We start from the raw sequence: 23,947 nt of genomic DNA on the forward strand, positions 1-23,947 counted from the left end.
GAGATATAGGAAAGCAGAATTCTGAGATGGGAAGCAGATAATCCCATGGGTCCCCATTTACATTACAGAACCTCCAAAGAGTTCAGCCATTGGCAGCACCAAGGTGAGGAGGAGGTCAAGCTAGAATCAGGGGTTGAAAGTCTGTTTAAGAAGCAGTCAGATCCGCAAATTTCCCACATCTGAGCAATTTACACCTGCCCTCCTCCCTCCAGTAAAAAGCTGGAAGTTAATCCCTGGAGAGGGTAAAACAGTCTTTAGGCTGGGGAATTCGCACACAGTTGAAAACATTTACATAACATAGGGAAGCGAGCACTCCGGACCCCACAAACCTCCTTCCTTTTAGCTCCCAGAGTTCTGGCAGTCAGGCTTTAGACCCTCCAGGAAGGAGACTAGAGGATTCTTTTGGGGGGAATCTTCCCAGCCTTAGAAGAAAGAGCTAAAGGTTCCTGCAATTAAACAGCTGAGTGGGGTCATCTGATAAGATAAAGCCCACAGTAGATAAGCCCCTGCTACTCCCCAGAGGTCCCAGGCAGCTCTTGGTGCCCCACTCTTAAATGTGAGCAGATAACCAAGGATCCAGACTCCTACAGAACACTTGTTTGTTATTTCAATGTTCTGATTGGATTTGAACTTCATTTAAATAGTATATAGATATATAACTAGTCTGATCAGCTGCCAATATATTTTGACATCCCTTTATTTTTATACCTAAGAACCAGTTCACTTTTTCTCCATGTTCCATATTTACCTTTGGTAACGTTTTGCCATGTTCTTCCTCATCTGTTACTGAAGCATTAGTGTTTCCACCTGCTTGGTGTAAGTTGCTCTTTTAGTTTTCTTCTTGTGAATATATTTTGTAGGACTCTTCTGTTTTTTTCTAAACTCCACTGCTCCCATCCCACAACATTATCTTCCCATCATTTCTGACAGAAAATAGACCTGGGATACCCCCAAAGTGTGGCCCTTAAATGCCAGTTCCTGTTCACACCCGACTCCCACTATGAAACACTTTTAACATGAAAGATAGCAACCCAAACAAATAGGAAAAAAAGGAACCTCCAGGAAGCAGAAAGTATGTAGTAAGAAGAATGTTTCAGGCACATCAGAAAGGCTATCTTTTATCATCTTAGATAAGAAATTGCATTACATTCAGGATGCTATTAAGGAAAAAAAAAAGAATAGAAAAGATCACTTACAAATAAAAAAGATAATAGTAGAAGTGAAAACTCTTTAGAAGGGCTGAAAGGTAGAGGATATATATATATATATCTTTTAATGATAGAAAATAGAAAAGATAAGAAAATTAGAGGACCAGTCCAGGAGGTCCAACACCGAAAAATAGGAGTTCCAGAAAAAGAAAGCATAGAGGGCATTAGGTAATGACCTAATACAAGAAAATACCAAAGAACTGAAGGGTATTGGTTTCTAGATTGAGAGGGCCAAGGACTCGGCATAAAGGATGAAAATAGACTTACATAAAGGCACTTGAAATTCTCACACTGAGGTCAAAGAGAAGATCCTAAAAGCTTCCAGGCAGAAACAACAACAACAACAACAAAACAGGATCAAGAATCAATATGCTTGAAGCTTTGACAGCAGCACTGTAAACTAGAAGACAGTAAAGTAGTTCATAAAAATTCTGAAGAAAAAGTATTTCCAACATAGTATTCCACATCAAGACTAGCTATAAATCCAAGTGTAAAGGGAGAATAAAGACATTCTTATACATGCAAGCTTTCACGATATTTATCTCCCTTGCTCTCCTTTTTTTTTTTTTTTCTTTTTTTTTCTTTTTTTTTTTTTTTTTTTTTCTTTTTTTTTTTTTTTTTTTTTGAGACAGAGTCTCACTCTGTTGCCCAGGCTAGAGTGAGTGCCGTGGCGTCAGCCTAGCTCACAGCAACCTCAAACTCCTGAGCTCAAGCGATCCTCCTGTCTCAGCCTCCCGAGTAGCTGGGACTACAGGCATGCGCCACCATGCCCGGCTAATTTTTTCTATATATATTTTTAGCTGTCCATATAATTTCTTTCTATTTTTAGTAGAGGTGGGGTCTCGCTCTTGCTCAGGCTGGTCTCGAACTCCTGAGCTCAAACGATCCGCCCACCTCGGCCTCCCAGAGTGCTAGGATTACAGGCGTGAGCCACCGCGCCCGGCCCCTTGCTCTCCTTTTAAAAGACGACGAGAGGGTATGCTGTACCAAAAACAAGAGAATTATATCAGAAAAAGGAAAGTATGGGATATAGAATGGGGTTCAGCAAGAGAAAGGCAAAAGCATCTCCAGGATGAGGATGAAGGGCGATCCCAGGATGCCCAGCAGTGCAGGGACCACCAGTCCTGCTTGGAGCAGGCAGGTGGGCTCTGGAAGGTAGTCCTCAAGAAGGTAAAATTGATAGATCTGTGTAGCTGAGTGTGTTGAGTGAAAGCTTGGATGGAGAGTTTGGAGTTGAATAGAAACCCCCCCCCCCAAAAAGACCACAGGTTGTTAGAAAGGAAAAGTAAGCATAGCTCTTTAGCTCAGTTGTGAATATCATTTACCTAATGTAAATGTGAATATTGCACTACATAAAATTGTAATATAAGGATATCAGAAGGATTAGGGGCAGGATGTCTGTGGTATAAGGTCAGGATTGTGAAAGAGAACTTAATCCTCATCTTCTCCTATGGGAAATTTACAGATAATGCCTAAAAATGAAAAATCAAGATATAACAATATGAGTATCCCCCAATGTCAAAAGATCAGCTGAAAGAATTGAATGTGGCTGTCTTAGGGGACAGGGGTAGGTGGCAGGGGTGGGACTGCCAATAATAATAATTTAAACTATTTGTTCTTGAAATTATGTTCATGTATATCTGTAGTAAAAATAAAAATACATATTTTAAAAATAAAGGTTTAAAGTTACTATGCTTAATATAGTATTTTATCAATTCTAAGATGTCAAATTCTTTCACATTTTTATAATATCACTGTAATTAGGATGCGTCTTAAAATCTATGTTGTCTTAGATATAATGAATTTGATTGTTCAGGATTTTGATATTGAATCTTATTTGTGGGTGGCATGAATATAATACTTATTTTTTTTTTTTTTTTAAGATTGCAGGCCTAAGTCTACCTCTTCCTCCCAAAAAGTTGATTGGTAACATGGATCGTGAATTCATAGCTGAGAGGCAGAAAGGTCTTCAGAACTATCTCAATGTTATCACCACAAATCATATTTTGTCTAATTGTGAGCTGGTTAAGAAGTTTTTAGATCCAAACAACTATTCTGCAAACTACACTGGTAAGCAAAGAGATCTTTGAGCTGTGGTCACACGGCTACAGAGGCACTGTACTTTGCTGGACAGCATGTGGGAGAAACTCTACTTCCAAATGGGGAAATTCGTTCTAGGGTATTAATTTACTAAGACTTACTTAAATGTAGTTTATTATGGATGTATAAGAAGAAAATAATTTACTTCCAAAATGTTTGTAATGTCTGCACAGAAAAATATGGAAGAGAAACTGTCATGTCTGTGTACTTACAGTCTTCTCTTTATTATCTCCCCTGACAGAAGAGAGAGTAAATAATCCACAATAATGTATACAGTAATTTCAATTTGATTTGTATTTGGCTCTGTTTTTGTATATGTAATATGTAGTGTGTCTGGTTTTCCTGGGAATTTAATTTAAACACAACACTGATGGAGAAGGGTCCTTTGTGTGTCTTCCCATTTGCCCCCTGAGACCCACTCAGTGCAATGCACAGGAGGTAGTTCTCTTCCAGATCTTTCCTGGATCAGGCCAGCTTCCAAGGGCTGAGGTGGAAAGGGCTTCTCTTCCAATACTGATCACACTCAGGGCTGGCATCAAAACCTAAGCCTGATGTCTGCAGAATGAGGAACTAAATATTTAATACACTCTGGTGTGGCTTTGAAGAGACCAATAGAAACTGTTGTAGAACTGAACCAATGAATAGCATTTAACTAATTTGTTAAAAGCCAAATCATGCTTCAGGGGCTTTCTAAGTGGAACTCTGGGTATTGTTAACTTCCTTGCTAAGAGAATAGATTGTATCAGATAATTGAGTTCTCAAAACATTGCCTTTGAAGTAATTAGAGGGAGGCACTTCTTGCTCCTGCTTGGGGGGTGGGGGGCGGAATAGAGGCCTACCTGTCAGGCACCAAACTTTTCTGCATAGTAGAATCACCTGGGGAGCTTTAAAAACTAATGCCCAGGCTGCATACATACAAATTAAGTCACAGTCTCTGTGGGTGAGGCTTGTAGTTTGTAAAGCTCCCCAGGTGATTCCAATATTCAGCCAAGTTTGACAACTAACTACGGCCCCTGAGGCTTTCTACTCGCAGTGTGGTTCTCTGACCAGCAGCATTGGCATCCCTGGGAGCCTGTCACAAGTGTGGAATTCAGTCCCCATCCCAGACCTCCTGAATCAGGATCAGTTTAACAAGGTCCCCAGGTGATCTGCATGCACTTGAAAGTGTGAGAAGCCTTGTTCTAGAACGTACCTGCCATTTTGTAATGGAAGTGCTGCCTGGGGCTAAGGAAAATGCCTTTCCACAACGCAACCAAAAGAAGGAAAGTTTATTTGAAACTCACATTTACTATAAGTTACAAGATTGAGCATTGAGTTTTTAATGAGGATTCCATTCTTCCCTCACTCGTTTTTTGACTCACATAAAAGCCATCACAGATAGGACTGGGGCTCCTGGGACAGTTCGGATGCTGTCAGAGTAGCATCTTTTGTGGCTTTCATTTCTCCATACTTCACCATGATTGTTCCTAAAATGGTCAGCCAGCAGGCCATCTGGACTGACTTACCAAGTCAACCCCAACCCAGCCCTGTTCAGCGGTTGTCTACATGGTTTCCCGAGAGTGCCTGCTAACGTTCTCCCGCGGGCAGGCATCAAGGTGTGGTGCAGATGTAACGATGCCGTTCACTCAGCACACACCGACGTGTGCAGGGCTGGGTGTTGGGGATACAGACACGAAGCAAATGTGCTCTCCGCTCCCAGGGAGCTTGTACCAGAGCTACATCGAGTCACATGGGGTCAGAGCTGAAGGCTGCTGCAGGAAGGTTGTCGGATCTCTCTATTTCTGTCTGTACCTCCCCCACACGCTGCTGCAGTCCTTCATCTTTCCCCTCCCTGCCCCCGGCCTGGCAGATGGGCAGGAGGAGTCCAAAGCAAATGTGGGCAGGGGCATAAAAAGACCCCCAGAAACTCCTGCCAGAACCAGAACCAGAACCAGCCTGATTTATTTTCCCCTTTGAGTGAAATGTCAGGATGTGTCTTGCCTCTAGGCTGACTCGCCAGCCACCTCAGGAGAAGGAAGCACAGGCACCACCTTCATGCCAGCCTGGCGGAACCATTCCTGGCTCCCCGAGGGTCCCCCGCACACCTCCCAACTTGTGGCACTTCTCTAGGCAGGGCCAACCACTTTTCTCTTTCCACGTGGGTAATGTTTCTACCTCCTCTCATTTTCCAAACAGTCTGAGGTCACCACCAAGCTTCACTTCAGCGGGATTTGAGTTCTGTGTTCAAATGGTGGCCAAAATCAACAAAGCCACTTTTCCTGTTTACTGCTCTGACTTAGGTTGAGGGTGCCTTGTTGGAGGGGGACTGTGATGCCTTCCTGGTCCCCAGGGGATGGGTAACGAGGAGCTCTCAGGACATCAGCAGCTGTCTTCCCTCTTCCCTGGGGCCCCAGCCTGGGATTGCTGAGCCTGTCTTTCTTTTTCTGTTTTTCTCCAAATGAGCAAATCCACAGAAAGGAAATATAGGCCCTCAGTCTTCTATGGAGCCGTGAAGTGTTCATTTGAATTAAAAAGTCTAGGCCGGGTGTGGTGGCTCATGCCTGTAATCCTAGCACTCTGGGAAGCTGAGGTGGGAGGATCACTTGAGGTCAGGAGTTTGAGAGCAGCCTGAGCAAAAGCGAGACCCCGTCTCTACTAAAAAAATAGAAAGAAATTAGCCAGACAACTAAAAATATATAGAAAAAATTAGCCGGGCATGGTGTGCGCCTGTAGTCCCAGTTACTCGGGAGGCTGAGGCAGTAGGATTGCTTGAGCCCAGGAGTTTGAGGTTGCTGTGAGCTAGGCTGATGCCACAGCACTCTAGCCAGGGTGACAAAGTGAGACTCTGTCTGAAAAAAATAAATAAAAATGAAAAGTCTAACTGAGGCCGCTATTGTACAGGGAAAGCAGGTGTCTCCTAGTCATGAGGTGTTTATGTTGAGAATCTTGTACCCACCCTTACTCATCTTATTAACAAGGCACTTCCATCATTTAAAAGCCTTACTGCACTGTAGCCATCTTCCCACCTCAACCTCATACCCCCTCAGAGTAAAGGGGGTCCATGTCCACACAAAAATCATTTGGACCAGAAATCAAAAGGCCTGGATCCTGGTCCCAGCTTTGTCATCGCTAGCATTTCCCTCTGTGGGTCTCAGGGTCCTGACCTATAAAACAAGAGGTTGAGGAGCAAGAAGTGGACCAGGGAGTGCTCAAGTTTCCTTGTAATCTTAAAACCCCAGGAATCCCTTAAATAGGTAGGACAGTAGTGGACTCCAGGATAAAAGGAAGGAGGCATTGGGGTGGGGGTTATTTTCAGAACAAGAGCAGGATGTTTTGGAGAGGTTCAGGCCTGCTGGAGTAGACTGGGGGTCTGGACCCCAGTTCCAGGCCTGCAGGAGCCAGTGTTTGTTCTCTGCAGTCACTCCATGGGGCTGGGATCTAGGACTTCAAAGACTGCACACAGTGGGGGCACCGCGCACATCTGAGCTCTGTGGGAAGCACAGGATGGACTTGAAGGCTTTGCTCTACATTTCCTGTCTCCAGCTTGTTTATCAGCGCTTTTTCTGAGTGTGCAGTTTTTCTGCATGTGTCAGTCAGTATTGAAGAAACAGAGGGCAGATGCCTTCCTTTTCATGGAGTTCATGTTCTAATGGGAGAGAAGTTCTACATCCATTGAACATGTATTGAACCCTTTGTTCTTGCTTCATCAAATATTTATTGAGCACCTGCTATGTGCCAGGTGCTATGTATATAGCAACAAGGAAGCAATAGGCCCCCGACCCCCTATCCCAAGGCACTTACTCAGGGAGATTGACAGGTGAAGGCTGTGGCAGAACAATAGGCAGCACCTTGGGGATGAGGGTGGGGACACAGATGATCCAGACCTAAAGACAGAGGAGGACTTCCCAGTAGAGGTAATACCTACACAGAGTTCTGAGGGCTCAGTTGAAGTTAGCCAAGCCAAGGGTCAGGGGCCAGTGCTCCAGGCAGAGTAGCATGAGAAGAGAGAGAAGTATTTTCATATAGCTTTGGGCTTTACTTAGATTAATGTATCCTTCCAGCCAGAGTTGACAGTCAAGAGGAAGAGAGTAGCCCTAATACAGGACACACAGTGGGTAGTCCCATCAGAGAGGAACAGACATAGCACTGGGAGTGTACAGAGGAGAGGGGTGGAGGGAGTCCTGGCTAGGGGAGTGGCAAATTTGGGCTGAGTCTTAAAGGATAGATGGGTCAGATAGAAAATGCCAAGCAAGTGGGGGCAGGCCAGTCTTTAGGGCCCATAGTAGGCGAACCTCAGAGTATAGCGAGGCCCTACACACTGTAGAAGAAAAAACAGAAAGGTAGGTTAAAGCCAGAGGTAGGCTGAGTACTAGATTTAGAAGCTTGGTCTTGATTTGGTAAGGAAGTGGGGAGCCAGTAAAGCCTTCTCAGCAGAGGAGATGTTTAGGATTGAAATATGTTGTCTGAGTCTGGGGAGAGAGGAGATTAATATTGAGAATATGGTAGTCATGCAGTTTATTGACAGTAAATCATAGTTCAAGGGGAAGAAAATGTTCTTTCTCAAATTCCCTGACCCCTAAGGTAAAAAAAAGCTATTTTCCAGTCCTTAGTTTATCAGTAACAAATCTAGAGAGTTCCATTTGTTCACAGCTATTTCCCCCATTCCTAAAACAACGTATGGCACATAGTAGCATACAGTAAATATTGTTGAATAATGATTTTGTGGGGAATTATGAGTCATGGTTAGTTCTGAACAACTGTCCTTGCAGTCTCTTGGAATGACATTGTACACATTAGAAAATTATTTTTCACGGTCCTTCTCGAAGTTGATATGCATACTTTTCACTTAATTTCCTTTTACGTTTGTTTATGTTGAAGTTATTATATTTGGGAAATACCAAAAACACTTTATATTGGCACTAACTATAGTGGAGGTACAGAGTTCCTAATGTTGACAATGAAAATTTATAGTTTCTGCTATACCCAGTTGCTCCAAATGGTGTCACATGTTGGGGGAGTTAGAACAAGGGTGAATGGAGCCAGTTTTGTATTTGGTCATCACATATTTTCTTCTGAGCAGAAACCAATGACACTTTACATTTTGAGTCAGTAAACAAATAGCTAGTAAATTGTTTTCTTCTCCAAATCTCTTAACTCAAAATGTATGATAAAATATATCAAAATGATACTGTTTGCCAAGCTGTTGGCATGGTAATTTCAAACCAGGTCATTTTGACATATGGAGAACATTTCTGCCGAATCTCTTATGCCTCACCAGTCTGCCTGGAATGTAATTAATGCTAGGCAGAAGTGAAATTCCACAGTGCATTTGGAGGATTGCCGTTTGCTTTCAAGGATCTGGAGTGGCTTCATTTACTCCCTGCGTTCAGGGGAAACGGCAAATTACAGATGTTGCTTTTTACAGGAAATGTAAAAGCACAGTTATTCTGATAATTTCTTAATACAGTGAACGTTAAAGAACTTCCTCTTCTCATTGTTGTCTTAAAAAGGGGAAACATTCTCATAATAAATGAACACAAAAAGAAGGATGGATTTTTTTTCCAGTAAATAGGCACTTAGTGACTTCCCATAATAGAACCATGTTGTTGCTGTACACTGGCTTTTATTTCCAATATATATTTAAGGCTAATCACTTTTTTGTTGGTAAAAGCTATAATTCCACAAGGAATGAAGATGGGATAAATATCACTTGGAGCGACGTTAAACGCTGAGCTTAGAACATGTTTTGAATCCTGGGCTTGGGTTGTAGTGTGGTGCATATATTGAATTCTTGGGTTTGACCAGTTAGTTTACATATTTTAGATTTTCTAGTTTAAAAAACTGTATTTTTTTCACATTATTAATAATTATGCTTTTTAAAATATACTTTTATTTTTGGAATAATTTTAGATTAACTTGGAAGTTGGAATGATGCTACAGAGAGTTTCCACATACTTTTCTCCCAGTTTCCCCTAATGTTAACATCTTATGTAACCATGGTACATTTATCAAAACTAAGAAATTAATATTAACATGTTATATTAATTAGTTAATACTACAGGCTTTATTCAGATCTTTACCAGTTTTTCTACTAACATGCTTTTTCTGGTCCAGGATCCAATCTAAAATCCCACATTGCTTTTAGTTTGTGTTCATATATATATATATATATATATATTTTTTTTAGTAATTAAGTTTTTTAAGAAGGTGATAGACTATAAGGATTTCATTTATAAGAATAATATTTTAAGCATATGGCTCTTTCCTGATATGTTTGACTAATGAGTTTCTAAAATGTCATTGCAGAGATTGCCTTACAACAGGTTTCCATGTTCTTCCGATCAGAACCAAAGTGGGAGGTGGTAGAACCATTGAAAGACATAGGTGAGAAACTGGCATGCTCATTCTGTTAAAAAGGCAGATCACAGAACTGGATTCTTAGTCATGCTTTCTGATACGTATCCCAAGAACGCTCTTGAATGCAGGTGACTTCTTTTTCTTTTTGCCTCCCTACTGCTTGAAGATACAGTCCTTAACCTTTAATACTTAATGAATCTTGGTTAAAGCCCTGTCAGAGGATTTCGATGATAGTTACTTTCAGAACTACCATTCATTCCTCATTTATCTTTTTTTTTTTTCACTAAATGTAAACTGAAGTGCTGTTTTCCTATTATTTCCATGACTATAGTAATTTCTTTATTGTTTTTTTTAGTGTAGCTTTTCCTATCCCAACATTATCAAATCGTTCTCCTATTGGTGCCTACATAGCTGTGGATAATATTGCCAAACTTAATTTTTATTTACTTAATGAAACATATCAATTATTGCAAAATTGTGCAGCTATTAACACATTTCTGCTTCTATTGCAGGTTGGAGGATAAGGAAGAAATATTTCTTGATGAAGATTAAAAATCAGCCAAAGGAACGGCTGGTGTTAAGCTGGGTAAGCTAGTTTGGTTTTTTTTTTCCTTCAGTCTCATTTTAGGGGCTTTAGATGGGTTCATGGATACAGATTTGACAGTAGAATGACAAAATTGTACTGTGCTCTTAAGTGATGATGTAAAGGCTTCCTTGGTCCCACATCAAAGAGTCATTTTAAGTCACTTTGCTATGCATTTGGTTATACAGATGTAATTATATTTGGTCAATGAGTAAACATTTGGAAAGAAACAGTAATAGCTTAAAATAGATCCTGGAATCTCTTTAGGGTTGACAGTTTTGGAGTTTACCTCCAACAAAATACTTGGGTATTACTTTATCTCTTCACTTTGGGAGTTTTAGTGATATATTTGATTAATGGAATTACATAAGATTACAGTTAAGTCCTAGTAGTTTTATATGCTACTCTCCAGAAAGGTCTTGAAGCAGCAAGACTTAGTGTGATTTTCATCTTTGGTTTACAGTTATTTATTTGGACAAATAAAATTAAAGAGAAAGACTTATAAAGAATTTTCCTTTTGATGACCAAGGCAGTACCCTGAATTATTTCCTCCCATGTTTTCAGGCTGACCTTGGCCCAGACAAGTACTTGTCAGATAAAGATTTTCAGTGTCTAATCAAACTTCTTCCTTCCTGTTTGGTGAGTACAGTTCCTTCTATTATTGTCAGTGCTGATCACGGATACACAATGTTTTCTGTGGGTAACCATGGCCAGAAGAGCTGGAAATACTATGTAGGCCTAAGACAATAGAAAGGTACAGTGGATTTCAGTCCAGACTGAAATTGTGCAGAGCTACTCCCATAGATCACAGGCAGTTTGAAATGGCATTCATGACATCTGCACAATCCATGAAATGTGGTAAGTTAACTATAGCCTTTGTATTTTAAACAAATATCAGAGTAGGAAAGCAGCCACTTCTCGGAGCCCGTTGTTCTTGGTGAGGGTGTTTATATCAGTGGAACGGAAAGATCTGTTTCTAGCCTGAGAAAACAGAACTCATAAGGCTGTGAATAAACTGAATGAGGGAAAGGCAAAATAGCCATTTTGCTGTCTGAGTTACTACTCTCACAGGCTAACTAGTTGGCCTTTTGGAGTACATGGCATTATTTATGCTCATACACAGTTCGAATCCAGGGCTCTCAGTGGAAATAACCACATTGATATGTTTCAAAATATGTGCACATTGTTTTCAGCAAAGACTAATCTGGCCAGGAAATTGAATTTGTGTTGATGTTCTTCATCTTGTTGTCTGCAAGAGGATGTAGGTCCCCAGAATGAGGCACTCATGGACTGAGCACAATTATGCTGACTTGTCCACCTAGATTGGCAAGTTCATCTTTGAAGATATAGTGTCTTGTCAAACTAGCAAAACCAAGCTTTTAATGAGGTGTAATGTGTGGCCAAGAAAAATGCTATGAACTTCAAGTTTGATTGGGTTTGTGACACAGGATGTCAGCACCCAGTTCTAAATTTCCTTTTCCTTCCCTTCCCTTCCCTTCTCTTCTCTTCTCTTCTCTTCTCTTCTCTTCTCTTCTCTTCTCTTCTCTTCTCTTCTCTTCTCCTCTTCTCTTCTTTTCTTTCTTTCTTGAGACAGGGTCTAGCTCTGTTGCTCAGGCTGGAGTACAGTGGCGCAATTATAGCTCACTGCAACTTGGAACACCTGGGCTCAGGCGATCCTCCTAGCTCAGCCTCCCAAGTAGCTGGGACTACAGGCATGTACCACCACACCCAGATAATTTTTCAATTTTTTGTAGAGACAGGATCTCATTATGTTGACCAGGCTGGTCTCAAACTCCTGGCCTCAAGTGATCTTCCTTCCTTGGCCTCCCAAAGTGCTAGGATTATAGGCATGAGCCACCATACCCAGCTAAATTTCTTTTAATGTATATGCTTTATAAAAAAAGATAGTATAGCCAGGTGCAGTGGCATGCATCTGTAATCCCAGCTACTTGGGAGTCTGAAGGAGGATCACTTGATCCCAGGAGTTCAAGACAAGCCTGGGCAACATAGTGAGACCCCCATCTCTAGTAAAAAAAAATACAAAGATAGTGCATACAAGTGGTGCACATTAATTGTAGAAAAGTCAGAAGACACAGATAAGCAAAAATAAGAAAATAAAACTCACCTGTAATGCCAATCAACCAGAAGTATGAACCAAAATGTTGAGTTGTTACTTTTCTAGAATTTTTATGATTTTTTGAAAAATTGTTACATACGTAGTTTTTTAAAACCTGATTTTTTTTTAATTAATGGTATACCATACCATGAGTATCTTTAGTTGTCAATAAATATAGTAACATATCATTATTACTGGCTGCATAGAATTACCATTGGTTGTGCCTGGCTCTGTGTCTCATGCTGAAAGGATCCCTTGAAGCTAGGAGTTCGAGACTAGCCTGAACAACATAGCAAGACCCTGTCTCTACAAAAAATAGAAAAATTAACCAAACATGGTGGCCTGTACCTGTAGTCCCAGCTACTTGGGAGGCTGAGGCAGGAGGATTGCATGAGCCCAGGAGTTTGAGGTTACGGTGAGCTCTGATGATGCCACTACATTCTACTGCAGGTGACAGAGTGAGAACTTATCTCAAAAGAAAAAAAAAAGAATTATCATTAGCTGTACCTTAGTTTACTCAACTAATCTTCTACTAGACATTTGGATCACTCTGCCTTTTACTCTTATTTAAAAAAAGAAAATAAAAGCCATAGTGAACAATTTTAGCTGAACATTTGTACCCATCCTTAATTATTTTCTTACGATAAATATTTAGAATTACTTAATAAGTAATGTGTAGGGAGATATTTTGAGACTACATAAATATCCTGTTCTTTATCACATTTTTGAGGCAGAGTTTCACTCTCTCGCCCCAGTTAGAGTACAGTGGTGGCGTCATCATAGCTCACTGCAACTTCAAACTCCTGGGCACAAGCAATCCTCCTGGCCCAGCCTCCTGAGTAACTGGGACTACAGGTGAACACCACCACACCTGGCTAATTTTTCTATTTTTTGTAGAGACAGGGTCTCACTCTTGTTCATGCTGGTCTTGAACTCCTGAGCTCTAGCGATCCTCCTGCCTCGGCCTCCCAGAGTGCTAGGATTACATGTGGGAACCACCTTGCCCAGCCTCCTGTATTTGTTAGTTGGCATTCTACCGTAAAGAAGAGCTCCTATTCTCCCCTCTTTATGTATTTGTATCAGTATGGACTCAAGCACTTTTATTTTACTCAATGAGTTTCTTTTAGGGGTGATGAAAATGTTCTATAATTAGATTGTGTGATGGTTGCATAACTGTGTGAATATATTGAAAACCATTCAATTATATACTATAAATGGGCAAATTGTAATGATATGTGAATTGTATCTCAGTAAAGCTGTTAAAAAGCAGCAACCATTTTGATGTGACGATCAGGAGAAACTTCATAATCAATTACTCCGTTTTCCTGGGTATACCCTTCCACCCCTGAGCCCACTCCATGCCAGCCCTCAAGATCCCTGCATGGCTCAGCTCCCATGGGTTCAAGTTTTCGTGATTACTCCTTTGTGCTAATGAGCATTGAAATACCTGTCTGGAGCCAGTTTGTTTAATGTAACCAAAATTCTATTAATAGGTCATATGGGTACTTCCCTTTTAGTCATTAAATAATTTGTCTTTTCCCCACTCCACTTGGTTGACGTCAGTGTCCCCATCTGAGAAGGACACTGTGAATCATCATACTGCAAACTTCTGTAGAAGGGCAGGAAGATTCATGCCAGCTGCTTTGGAAAAGGGCTGAGATGCCAGAAGATGCTACTTTTGCTTGTTTTCTGGCCGTCGTACTCCCTGGCTTGGCACCCAAACAGCAGTGTGGAATGTTAGGCAAAGCTGTGAGCAAAGACACATTTATCCTGATCCCCACTTGCCTGTTCTGAGGTTTGGCTGTATTCTTTACCGATTTACAGAGGCAGAATATTAAAAGCATTCCAAAAACTCAGACTTTTTCTCTCTTCCGCCACACTTTTGCCTAACTATGAGAATGCACACACCAAAGCAGACGCTTCACATGCAGAGCTTACCAGGTCAGTTATCCACTTCCTTTTGTCACTACAGTTAACGCCCCTTCCTCTATCTGAAGAAGGAGCAACTAGTTGATCATTTAACAACTTGAAAATGCCATGTGTTCAGGGAATAGCACCACATTTGTATGCAACTAAAAGGTTGTACTTGACTCTACATAACTAGATCCTGGATCTAAAAAGACCTAGATCCTAATGCAACTCAATATGAATTTCTTTTTTGTTTTGGCAGCACCCTTACATCTATCGAGTTACCTTTGCCACAGCTAATGAATCATCAGCATTGCTAATTAGGACGTTTAACGAAAAAGGAACTTTGAAGGATCTGATCTACAAGGTACTTGTGGTGCAAGTTCATAGTCACAGAGAAGTTCTCAAGTCCCCTCAGAATCTCTTATTGATACTTAATGCCTAAGATTCCAGACACCCTGAGGATTTTAATTTTTATTTCATTTGGAATTTATTTTTATTCTATTAATAGTAAAAACTCTACCCAGTTTGGTTAAAAAGCATTCCTTTCCCCACACCAGGGAAGGTTGAACATTTAATGAATATATTCACCACATTGTAGGCTGCTCTCTTAGGTCAATTTTAAAGTTTGTATCTTGCACTTAAGAAAGCAATACTGAAGAATTCTAGCACTATTCAAGACTTTGGGGTCTGCTAAGGCCAAGACTAGGCACATCTTCACTGGGCTAGAGAAGGGATGGAACCCAGGTCAGCCTCTTTCTATCAACTACATAAACCGTTGTATTTTAAAAACCCATATCCTTCAGGCTGGCCATCTCTGGTGCCCCCAGCCTTTATAAAGTCTTGCCTCTTCTTTTCCAAAGGCAAAACCAAAAGACCCATTTTTAAAGAAGTACTGCAACCCTAAGAAGATTCAGGGCCTTGAACTCCAGCAAATAAAAACATATGGAAGACAAATATTAGAGGTAAGAAGTATTTTTCTTTAAGTTGCATTGGAATTTCATCCAAAATCATATTAGGCTTTAGGAAAAGTTCTCAGGCAATATCCAAAATTGCTTAAGTTGTCTGATTACTTATAAACTGATGGCATTGTCATATTTTACCCGAACAAGCAAACATTTGAGATTAATTTAGATCTACAAAATTCCAAAAGATTTAGCTATTGGAATTTAATGTCTGAGTTTAAGAACTTTGTTATGTGGATATCAACTTTTGTATTCTCTTTGGTTGATCTTTATCTCTGTGCCAAGATATTTTATTTTGTTATGTCATGCACATCCCCAGTGGCTCCCTTACAGAAGTGTAACCACCGAAAGCCTTTCCCACGTCACCCTCTAGATCAGTATTCTCCGGGCTCCTGGGATTGTGCAACCTTATCAGCAATGACCAATTTAAGCATAACCCCCCCATGTTATGTGTATATTGAACTATAAATTATATGCATGTACAACTACTAATATTATTTTGTACATGTTAAGTTAAAAAAGAATAAGATTTTTTAAGAGCAACAACTAAAAAGAGAAGTTATAATATTTCCTTCCAGTCCTCGGTAGGTTCCCCTGCGCTGGGCTGCTCTAGTTCACCAGGCCTTTGTAAGGCTGTATCCAGCCATCTCTGTTACTGGGTGAGCCACTGTTTATTTAAATGGCAGCTGAAAAGTTTGTTTCTTTTTGTGGGAGCTCGTTGTGTGTTTCTATTAATAAACAGCTAAATATATTCTGAGGAGAGATTGGACTGGAGATATTTTTAACTCAACCCTTTTTTCTGAAAAACTGGTGGAAGCTGATATGGTAGCTCCACTCATCTGTTCAGGAGGATCAAGACTTTGCCCTGAAGAGAGCTGGCCTATTGGGATCAGAAAGTGCTTAAAGCAGAGCCCTTTGACATCAAAGTCATTGACTCTTAGACACAGGCTGCTTCTCTGTTCTTTGGGAAAGAGGGAGGTTGGTGGTGTCTCACAGCTGGAAAGCATTCAACTTCGCTTCCTTTTCTGAAGAAATGGGTGCAGGTGGCATTTTTCTTCAGGACTCTCCCCCGTGATCTGTTTGATTTTGTTTCAAAATATATTGACTTGAAAAACAAAGTTTAACTTGTCTTGTATCTGAGTGAGCTGGCAGGGAAATATAACCTATACATATTTTTTAATAGGTACTAAAGTTTCTTCATGACAAGGGCTTCCCTTATGGGCATCTTCATGCCTCCAATGTGATGCTAGATGGGGACACTTGCCGGCTGCTGGACCTTGAGAATTCCTTGTTGGGCCTTCCATCCTTCTACCGATCTTATTGCTCACAATTCAGGAAAATCAATGTAAGTTGCTAACATCATGAAGCAGCAGATTCACTGTTATGTGTAAATGATCCCCCCCGGCAGGACCCATGCCCACGTTGGAAATACACACTAAGCTGTGAAAGGTACAGTTGGGGTAGGCTTTGCCGCTTTTCCCTGTTTGTCCCACGGAGCATCGCTGCAGTTCTGAGAGGCTAAGTTGGAAGTGGTGGGTGGGGTAAGGAGGAGAGTGGAAGCACTGATTGAAAACCTTGGAGGGTAGGACCAAGACCTCTGGTCAGAGCAGTACCTTGTGAGCTTTTACAACAGGCGTTGGAGTTTGGTTTTCACTGCCAATTAGGAGTGGGGCTGCCCTGGGCCTTATTTCTCAGAGGAAGCCTGGGGCAGGAGCACTGGGATCCACAAAGCCAAACTGAAGAATGAACGTGCTGCTGCTCTCTTTCTTCCACAGACGTTGGAGAGTGTGGATGTCCACTGCTTTGGCCACTTACTATATGAAATGACTTACGGACGACCACCAGACTCCGTGCCTGTAGACTCCTTCCCTCCTGCCCCGTCCATGGCTGTGGGTCAGTATGGGACGGGGAGGGGTCTTCTGGGCCCTGGTGGTCTGCAGAGCTACTCACCTCTTTCCAGAGTCCAGGAAAGGCCCGGAGGAAGTTGCCATCCTCCACAGCCAGAAATTCTTATCCAACTTAAAAGTAGATCAAATTTGAGTAATTTACTTAAATGTACTTCAGTAGAAATTGAGTGGCTTGTCCATTTGTTGGGATGTCTGAAATCTTCCAGGAACTTTTTGTAAAGTGCATGAGCATTTTGGAAGTGGGAGGATGTAAAGAGAAGTATGGCCCGCATGAGTCTGATGCAGAAGCAGAAGCCAGGGCCAAGCAACTGGAAGCCAATTTTGAGGACGCAGGCAGGTGTCAGACCAAGGCTGGAGTGGGCCTTGCAAGGAACAAGAGAGCCATAGACCAGAAGCCCAGTAGATAAGAGCCCACTGAGCCCAGACGTAGGGTAGGCAGGCAGGCAGAAATGCAGATACCCAGACAAATTGGATCCACGAGCTCTTTCATTCAGCATTACCTGAGGGGCTGATGAGAGCTGGGGGACAGGTGAGGGGCACCTTTAGGAAGGAGGGACATAGGAACTGGTGCAGACTCAATCCAGGGACCCCTTTGTCCCCTCCACAGCCAGCTCAGCACTCATGGCCAGAGCAGGGGGGTCGGGAGGTGGGTAGCCCTTGGGCCACTGTGCCTTGGAGGCATTGAGTCAACCCTCCACCAAGCGTTACTGTGTCAAAGGAGGCAGTTCAAGAGAACAGGCTCGGGGACTATTGTGTATTGCATTTAAACAGCTGAAACTCAACAGTGACCTGTGGGTAGGAAAATCTGGCTGCTTGTTTATGGCACCCAAAGTGTCGGATATTGAGATACCAACAATTGGCATTTTGTGTGCTGGTTTTGATTAAAAGCAGGCAAGCAGCAAAATGTCTTTCAAGTTCAGAATTTTCCTTCTGTGTAGTATTTACTTCTCTTTTAAGAGAACAAACACTTCTATGAATGATATCTTGAATCTTTCCTCTAATTACCTTTGAAATATATCTAGCTTTCTGTCAGCATGTGGTTTCTAAGCCCTTTCTTTTGAGTCATCAGTAACACCAGTGTTGCCAGCACCCCCCCCCCCCGACGTATGCCATCTGTCTGTGTGTGAAGAGTTTTGACACTGTCCTGATCCGCCTGCAGACAGTTATTGCAAAGCGGTGTCAAACTTTTCATCAGCAAGTGGATTTGCCAGTGTGTTCTGTGGAACTAAAATGTGTATCTGTTCATTTCAAGTGGCCGTGTTGGAGTCTACGCTGTCTTGTGAAGCCTGTAAAAATGGCATGCCTACCGTCTCCCGGCTCTTACAGATGCCGTAAGTCAATCATATGCATTGGTTGTGATCTTGATAACTGTGTTGAACACCGGACCACTGAGCCTGAGCACCTGGCACTGTAGTAAAGACTCAATTGCCGTCGCTGCAGAGTCGAAGTGACGTGGGCGCTCGCAGCATGGTATCATGGCACTTTCTTTGTGGCCTCTCTGCTCTTGGTCTGATTGCTCTCCTTTAATGTCGGTGTCGTTTTCACATGTGTCTCTCCTCCGTCAGTGTTGGCAGTGTGTGTATACGTGTGGTAGCCCCCTAGCTCAGGAAATACCAAAGAAGGGCCCTCTCCAGTGTCTCTTTTCTGACCCAGAATCAGCAAACCAGTTGGCCCCCATCCATGGATAGTTCACAAGTCACGGGGCCTTGGAGGGTCTCCCCTCGGGGAGAAGGACACCGTGTTTCTGGGCCCCCACGCTTTTGTCAGTTACTCACTGAGTACTATTTATTAAACATCCAGCATGTACCAGGTACTGTGCAAGGGGCTTAGCGCTCAGAAGACATTTTCTCTTATGCAGGGTTATGAATAGTTCGAGGCAGTTGAAACAGTGCTTTGGGGCCTTTCCTTTAGGTACATTTTCTATTCCTTAGTGGAGAGGCGGCAGAATGGTTAAGGATGCAGCTGGGGTCAGACAGACCTGGGGGTGGATCCCAGCTTCACACTTCTACCTGGGTGACCTCAGGCAAGGTTCCTAAGCTCTGCAAGTGGCGTTTCCTGAACTGTAAAATGGGGTTGATAATAATGGTCCCCACCTGAGAAGATGCTGGGAGGATTCAATGAGGTGATTCCTAGGACAGTGCCAGGCACTTAAGCAGTGCGTATGAAGTGTTACTTATGCTTAATGTTGATTCAGCTTGTATTTTTCAAGTATCATGTACCAGGCAATATACCCCATGCTTTGTCTGTACCAGCTTGCTGTATAACAGATGTACTCTGGAAACAATAATATGGGGAAACAAGGCCTGGGATAGCTTGAAATGCATGCAGCCAGAGTTCAGAGGAGGTAGCGATAACCTCAGATTCCTTGTTCTTTCTTTCCACAAGTGTTTAGAGAGGCTCTACTAGAGGCCAGGTGCCATTCTAGGCCCTGGGGAGACTGTGATGAACAGAGGAAACCAAGCCCCTGCCTTGTGGCTGTGACATTCTAATGTTCAGCAGACATTGGAGCATCCGTCTCCAGTCCATCAACCATTAATCACAATGTAAATATGGAAAAATAGATCCAGTTTAGATAACAAATTTCTCACAAACTTGTAGAACAAAATACACTTTTATAATAGTTAGGGAATGGCCTGTATGCAGGTTGATTTACTTGAGTTTGCATTTGCACTCCCCACTCCAAAGCTCTCACATTTTTCTCCCTGTCTTCCAGTTCTAAAGTGAATCCAAGTCCAGGCACGGTGGCACACACCTGTGGTCCTAGCATTTGGGGAGGCCAAGGCAGGAGGATCACTTGGATCCCAGGAGTTTGAGGTTGCAGTGAGCTATGATGATGCCACTGCACTTTAGGCCAGACAACAGAGCAAGACCTTGTGTAAACAAAAAGAATCCAAATATTTTTTTATTTACCTAAGTCTTTATATCCTATGGGCTTCAGCCTTAAAAAGAGCACTTGGAGAGGTGTGAACTATGTTCTGTTAAAATGTTCTGTTGTCTGGAAGTAAATGGGCATGTGGCCGAGGGACAGACAGGACTCTGCGGAGCACTATGGGAAAAAGTTGACCCTGTAATTTCTACTTGTGTCTTTCAAAAGTGGAATATTCAGCCAGGTTCAATGACATGTGTCTGTAGTCCCAGCTACTCCAGAGGCCAAAGCAGGAGGCCTCATCCCCCTTTTTTTTCGAGACAGGGTCTTGCTATGTTGGCCAGGCTTCTCTCAAACTTCTGGGCTCAAACTATCCTCCCACTTCAGCCCCCCCCCAAGTAGCGAGGATTATAGGTGCACACCACCATGCCCAGCTCATGCTATTATTTTTATTTTTATTTTTTTTGAGACAGAGTCTCGCTTTGTTGCCTGGGCTAGAATGAGTGCCGTGGCGTCAGCCTAGCTCACAGCAACCTCAAACTCCTGGGCTTAAGCAATCCTCCTGCCTCAGCCTCCTGAGTAGCTGGGACTACAGGCATGTGCCACCATGCCCGGCTAATTTTTTGTATATATATTTTTTAGTTGTCCAGATAATTTCTTTCTATTTTTAGTAGAGACAGGGTCTCACTCTTGCTCAGGCTGGTCTCGAACTCCTGACCTCAAGCGATCCACCCTCCTCGGCCTCCCAGAGTGCTAGGATTACAGGCGTGAGCCACCGCGCCTGGCCTATTATTTTTAATAACATAGTTTTGAAGAGAGAATTGATATACTCCAAAAACTGCTATTTTTTAAAATGAAACATGAGACACGAAAGAAAATTATTTTCCTGTTAGATTCCAATAAGGACAATTCCTTTCTATTTACTTGAACATTTTTGAGCTCTAAAATAAATTTTATCTTCTTTTGAGGCAAGAAGAAAACCAGTTATTCTGTTTAGAAATGTCTACCACATATGTTATTTGCAATATTTTTGCAAATTAGTATTTGCAAAAATTATCTTTTTAAAATATTATATTGCCTGACAGTGGGGAAATCACCTTCAGCACACAACTGGCCCAGACCCCTGGTCACATGGTGGGCAGGGGGTCGCACTGGGAGATGTACACATTACTTTGTGTGTGGTGATGAACGTGGAATGGTGGCTTGGGCTCAGAGGCTGGGGATGTGCGGTAGGGGAGGGAGAGCTCATGTGACTTCATGCTAAAGGTGTCTTAATCTCTTTAATCCTATTTTGAGAGTGCATCTGGCTCAAGAAAGATTTTTTTGTTTGTTTCTTTTCTTTACAGATTATTCAGTGATGTTTTACTAACCACTTCTGAAAAACCACAGTTTAAGGTAAAGCAGATTATATCACGTTTTGGTTTGTGACATAACTAAGTTGACTTTGAAAGTTAGCTTTTTTAATTTTGTTAACCTGAAAAAGAAGGCACATAATAGGGAAAATTTGGAAGTGATATAAATGTCCTAAATTTAATAATTTATAGTATCTATTTGATAAAATATTTTTATCCAATAAAAGTGACATTTATAAAGAGTAGTAATATAGAAATACGTAGTAGTATAGAAAATGATTATGATCTGGGCTAAAGTAAAAAAAAAAGATAGCATTTAAAACAATGTATCTGTATCTATTTATTTATTTATTTATTGTATTGATTTATTTTTTTGAGACAGAGTCTCGGTCTGTCACCCAGGCTAGAGTACCGTGGTGTCAGCCTAGCTCACAGCAACCTCAAACTCCTGAGCTCAAGCAATCCTCCTGCTTCAGCCTCCCGAGTAGCTGGGACTACAGGCATGTGCCACCACACCTGGCTAATTTTTTCTATTTTTAGTAGAGATGGTGTCTCACTCTTGCTCAGGCTGGTCTCGAACTCGTGAGCTCAAGCAATCCTCCCGCCTTGGCTTCCCAGAGTGCTAGGATTACAGGTGTAAGCCACTGCGCCTGGCCTATATCTGTATTTAGAAACAAGATTAGAAGGAAGTCTCCTGGGAAGCAGTGGTGTTGTATGTCACAGAAAGAGGATGGGCTTTGGAACCCAAAAAACCAGATTAATGCCTTACTCTGCTCTGAAAGTACTAGCCATTATCTACAGCATGATTTGTCAGCCACAGCATTTGCCAGTTTGGGCCAGATAATTCTTTGTGCTGGGGTCCGGCCTGTGCAGTATAGGATGTGAAGCAGCATCCCTGGCCTCTGCCCCCTGGATGCCAGTGATACTCCCTGCCTTCCTTTCCCGCATTGTGACAAAAATGTCTCCAGACATTACTAAATGTCCCCTGGGGGTGGTGTACAAAATTGCTCCCAGTTAAGAGCCACTGACCAACAGCCAAGTACTTAATCTTTGAGTTTGTGTGTACTTGTGTGTAAAATTGGTGAGTCATGCCTGTCTGTTGTCATTAGACAGCTGCGATCATCTATGTAAACTTGTTCAAGGCCTGGCTCTTATCAGTGCTCACTGGTAGTGTGACTTGGGTGGCAGGTGGAAGGATAATTCTCTCTCTTTTCTCAATATTCCAAAATAACATGTAGTATTGTTACGATGAAAATAAATTTAGAAAGCAAGAACAACAACAAAAAAGAAAGCCAAGGTGGGGTTAGAAAATTATATAGGTGAGAGAGATGCTTTCCTCGGTCCTATTTTGCCAGTCAGAGTTCTGACAATAATAGCTTCTTTGCATCTGAAGTAGTAGAGAGAAAACATTTATATTCTTCTCTTCCTCACTGAAACTTCTTGGGAAATGTAGTCGGCCTCCATGCTGAACTGCCTCCATGGAGAACGAGGTGGGCGATCTTTCACAGGGTGTGTGCCCTTTTATATCTTTGGGAGTTTGAACCTTGTGACTATATTGCCTCCTCAAAACATTTTTAAATTTAGAATTTTTAAAGAAAAATAAAGAAAAAAGTTCAACATGATCTGGGTGTCTATTTTCCATGCCTGGACTCCTCATGGTTTGAAAAGCTGATAAATTAAGAAGTGATAGACTCCCAAGTAAACTGAGTCTGGGCTGTTGTTAGAAGTGTTTCCCAACGGGAAAAAGCTTACTCTTGTGAAATTCAGAATGTAAATCTTTCACAGAGAAAGTCCCTCTGAAATTATAAAATATTATTACTAGAATTTTTGTGTGCTAATAGGCTTCATATATTTTTTATTTTTAATTATGGTAAAAATCACATAAAATTTACCCTCTTAACCGTTTTTAAGTGTACGGTGGTTTTAAGACCGTCCCATTGCTGTGTAACAGATTTCCAGAGTTTACAAACTGAAACTCTATACCCATAGAACAACTCCCCATTTCCCCCTCCCCCCTCCGGCTCCTGGTAACCATCATTCTACTTTCTGTTTCCATGATTTTGACTACTCTAGATATCTTATACAAGTGGAATTATACAGTATTTGTCCTTCTGTGACTCATTTATTGCATTCAGCATAATTTTCTCAAGGTTCATCCATATTGTAGCATGTGACAGGATTTCCTTCTTTTTTAAGGCTGAATAATATTCCATCGTGTATATATACACCACATTTTCTTTATTCACACATCTGTTGATGGACATTTGGGCTGCTTCCACCTCTTGGCTATTGTGAATAATGCTACAATGAAGATGAGTGTGTAAATATCTCCTTGCGATCCTGCTTTCAATTATTTTGTATATATGCCTGGAAGTGGAATTGCTGGATCGTATGGTAATTCTATTTTTAGTTTTTTGAGGAACCTCCATACTATTTTCCATATCAGCTGTACCATTTTACATTTCCAACAGCAGTGCACAAATTGGACAAGGGTTCCAATTTCTCCACATCCTTGCCAACACTTGTTATTTTATTTTGATAGTGGCCATCCTAATGGGTGTGAGGTGATATCTCATTGTGGTTTTAATTTGCATTCCTCTAATGAA

At 41.7% G+C, this 23,947-nt stretch overlaps 1 protein-coding gene across 50 annotated transcripts in view; it reads left to right on the forward strand.

Moving 5' to 3' along the window:
* The window catches only part of PXK (PX domain containing serine/threonine kinase like), a 77,179-nt gene that overhangs the window by 37,451 nt on the left and 15,781 nt on the right, over positions 1–23,947 (forward strand). For 38 of the 50 annotated variants that reach the window (XM_069475948.1, XM_069475964.1, XM_069475965.1 and 35 more), the window contains 10 exons: positions 3,092–3,278; positions 9,594–9,671; positions 10,157–10,230; positions 10,792–10,866; positions 14,514–14,618; positions 15,115–15,216; positions 16,400–16,561; positions 16,992–17,109; positions 18,376–18,454; positions 21,336–21,384. In XM_069475948.1, the coding sequence (XP_069332049.1) occupies positions 3,092–3,278; positions 9,594–9,671; positions 10,157–10,230; positions 10,792–10,866; positions 14,514–14,618; positions 15,115–15,216; positions 16,400–16,561; positions 16,992–17,109; positions 18,376–18,454; positions 21,336–21,384 (1,029 nt within the window). The remainder of the gene's footprint in view (positions 1–3,091; positions 3,279–9,593; positions 9,672–10,156; positions 10,231–10,791; positions 10,867–14,513; positions 14,619–15,114; positions 15,217–16,399; positions 16,562–16,991; positions 17,110–18,375; positions 18,455–21,335; positions 21,385–23,947) is intronic. The other 12 variants (XM_069475988.1, XM_069475992.1, XM_069475994.1 and 9 more) reach the window with 1 other exon arrangement.

The sequence above is a fragment of the Eulemur rufifrons genome, chromosome 7, assembly GCF_041146395.1.
Source record: "Eulemur rufifrons isolate Redbay chromosome 7, OSU_ERuf_1, whole genome shotgun sequence".
Classification (NCBI taxonomy): domain Eukaryota; kingdom Metazoa; phylum Chordata; class Mammalia; order Primates; family Lemuridae; genus Eulemur; species Eulemur rufifrons.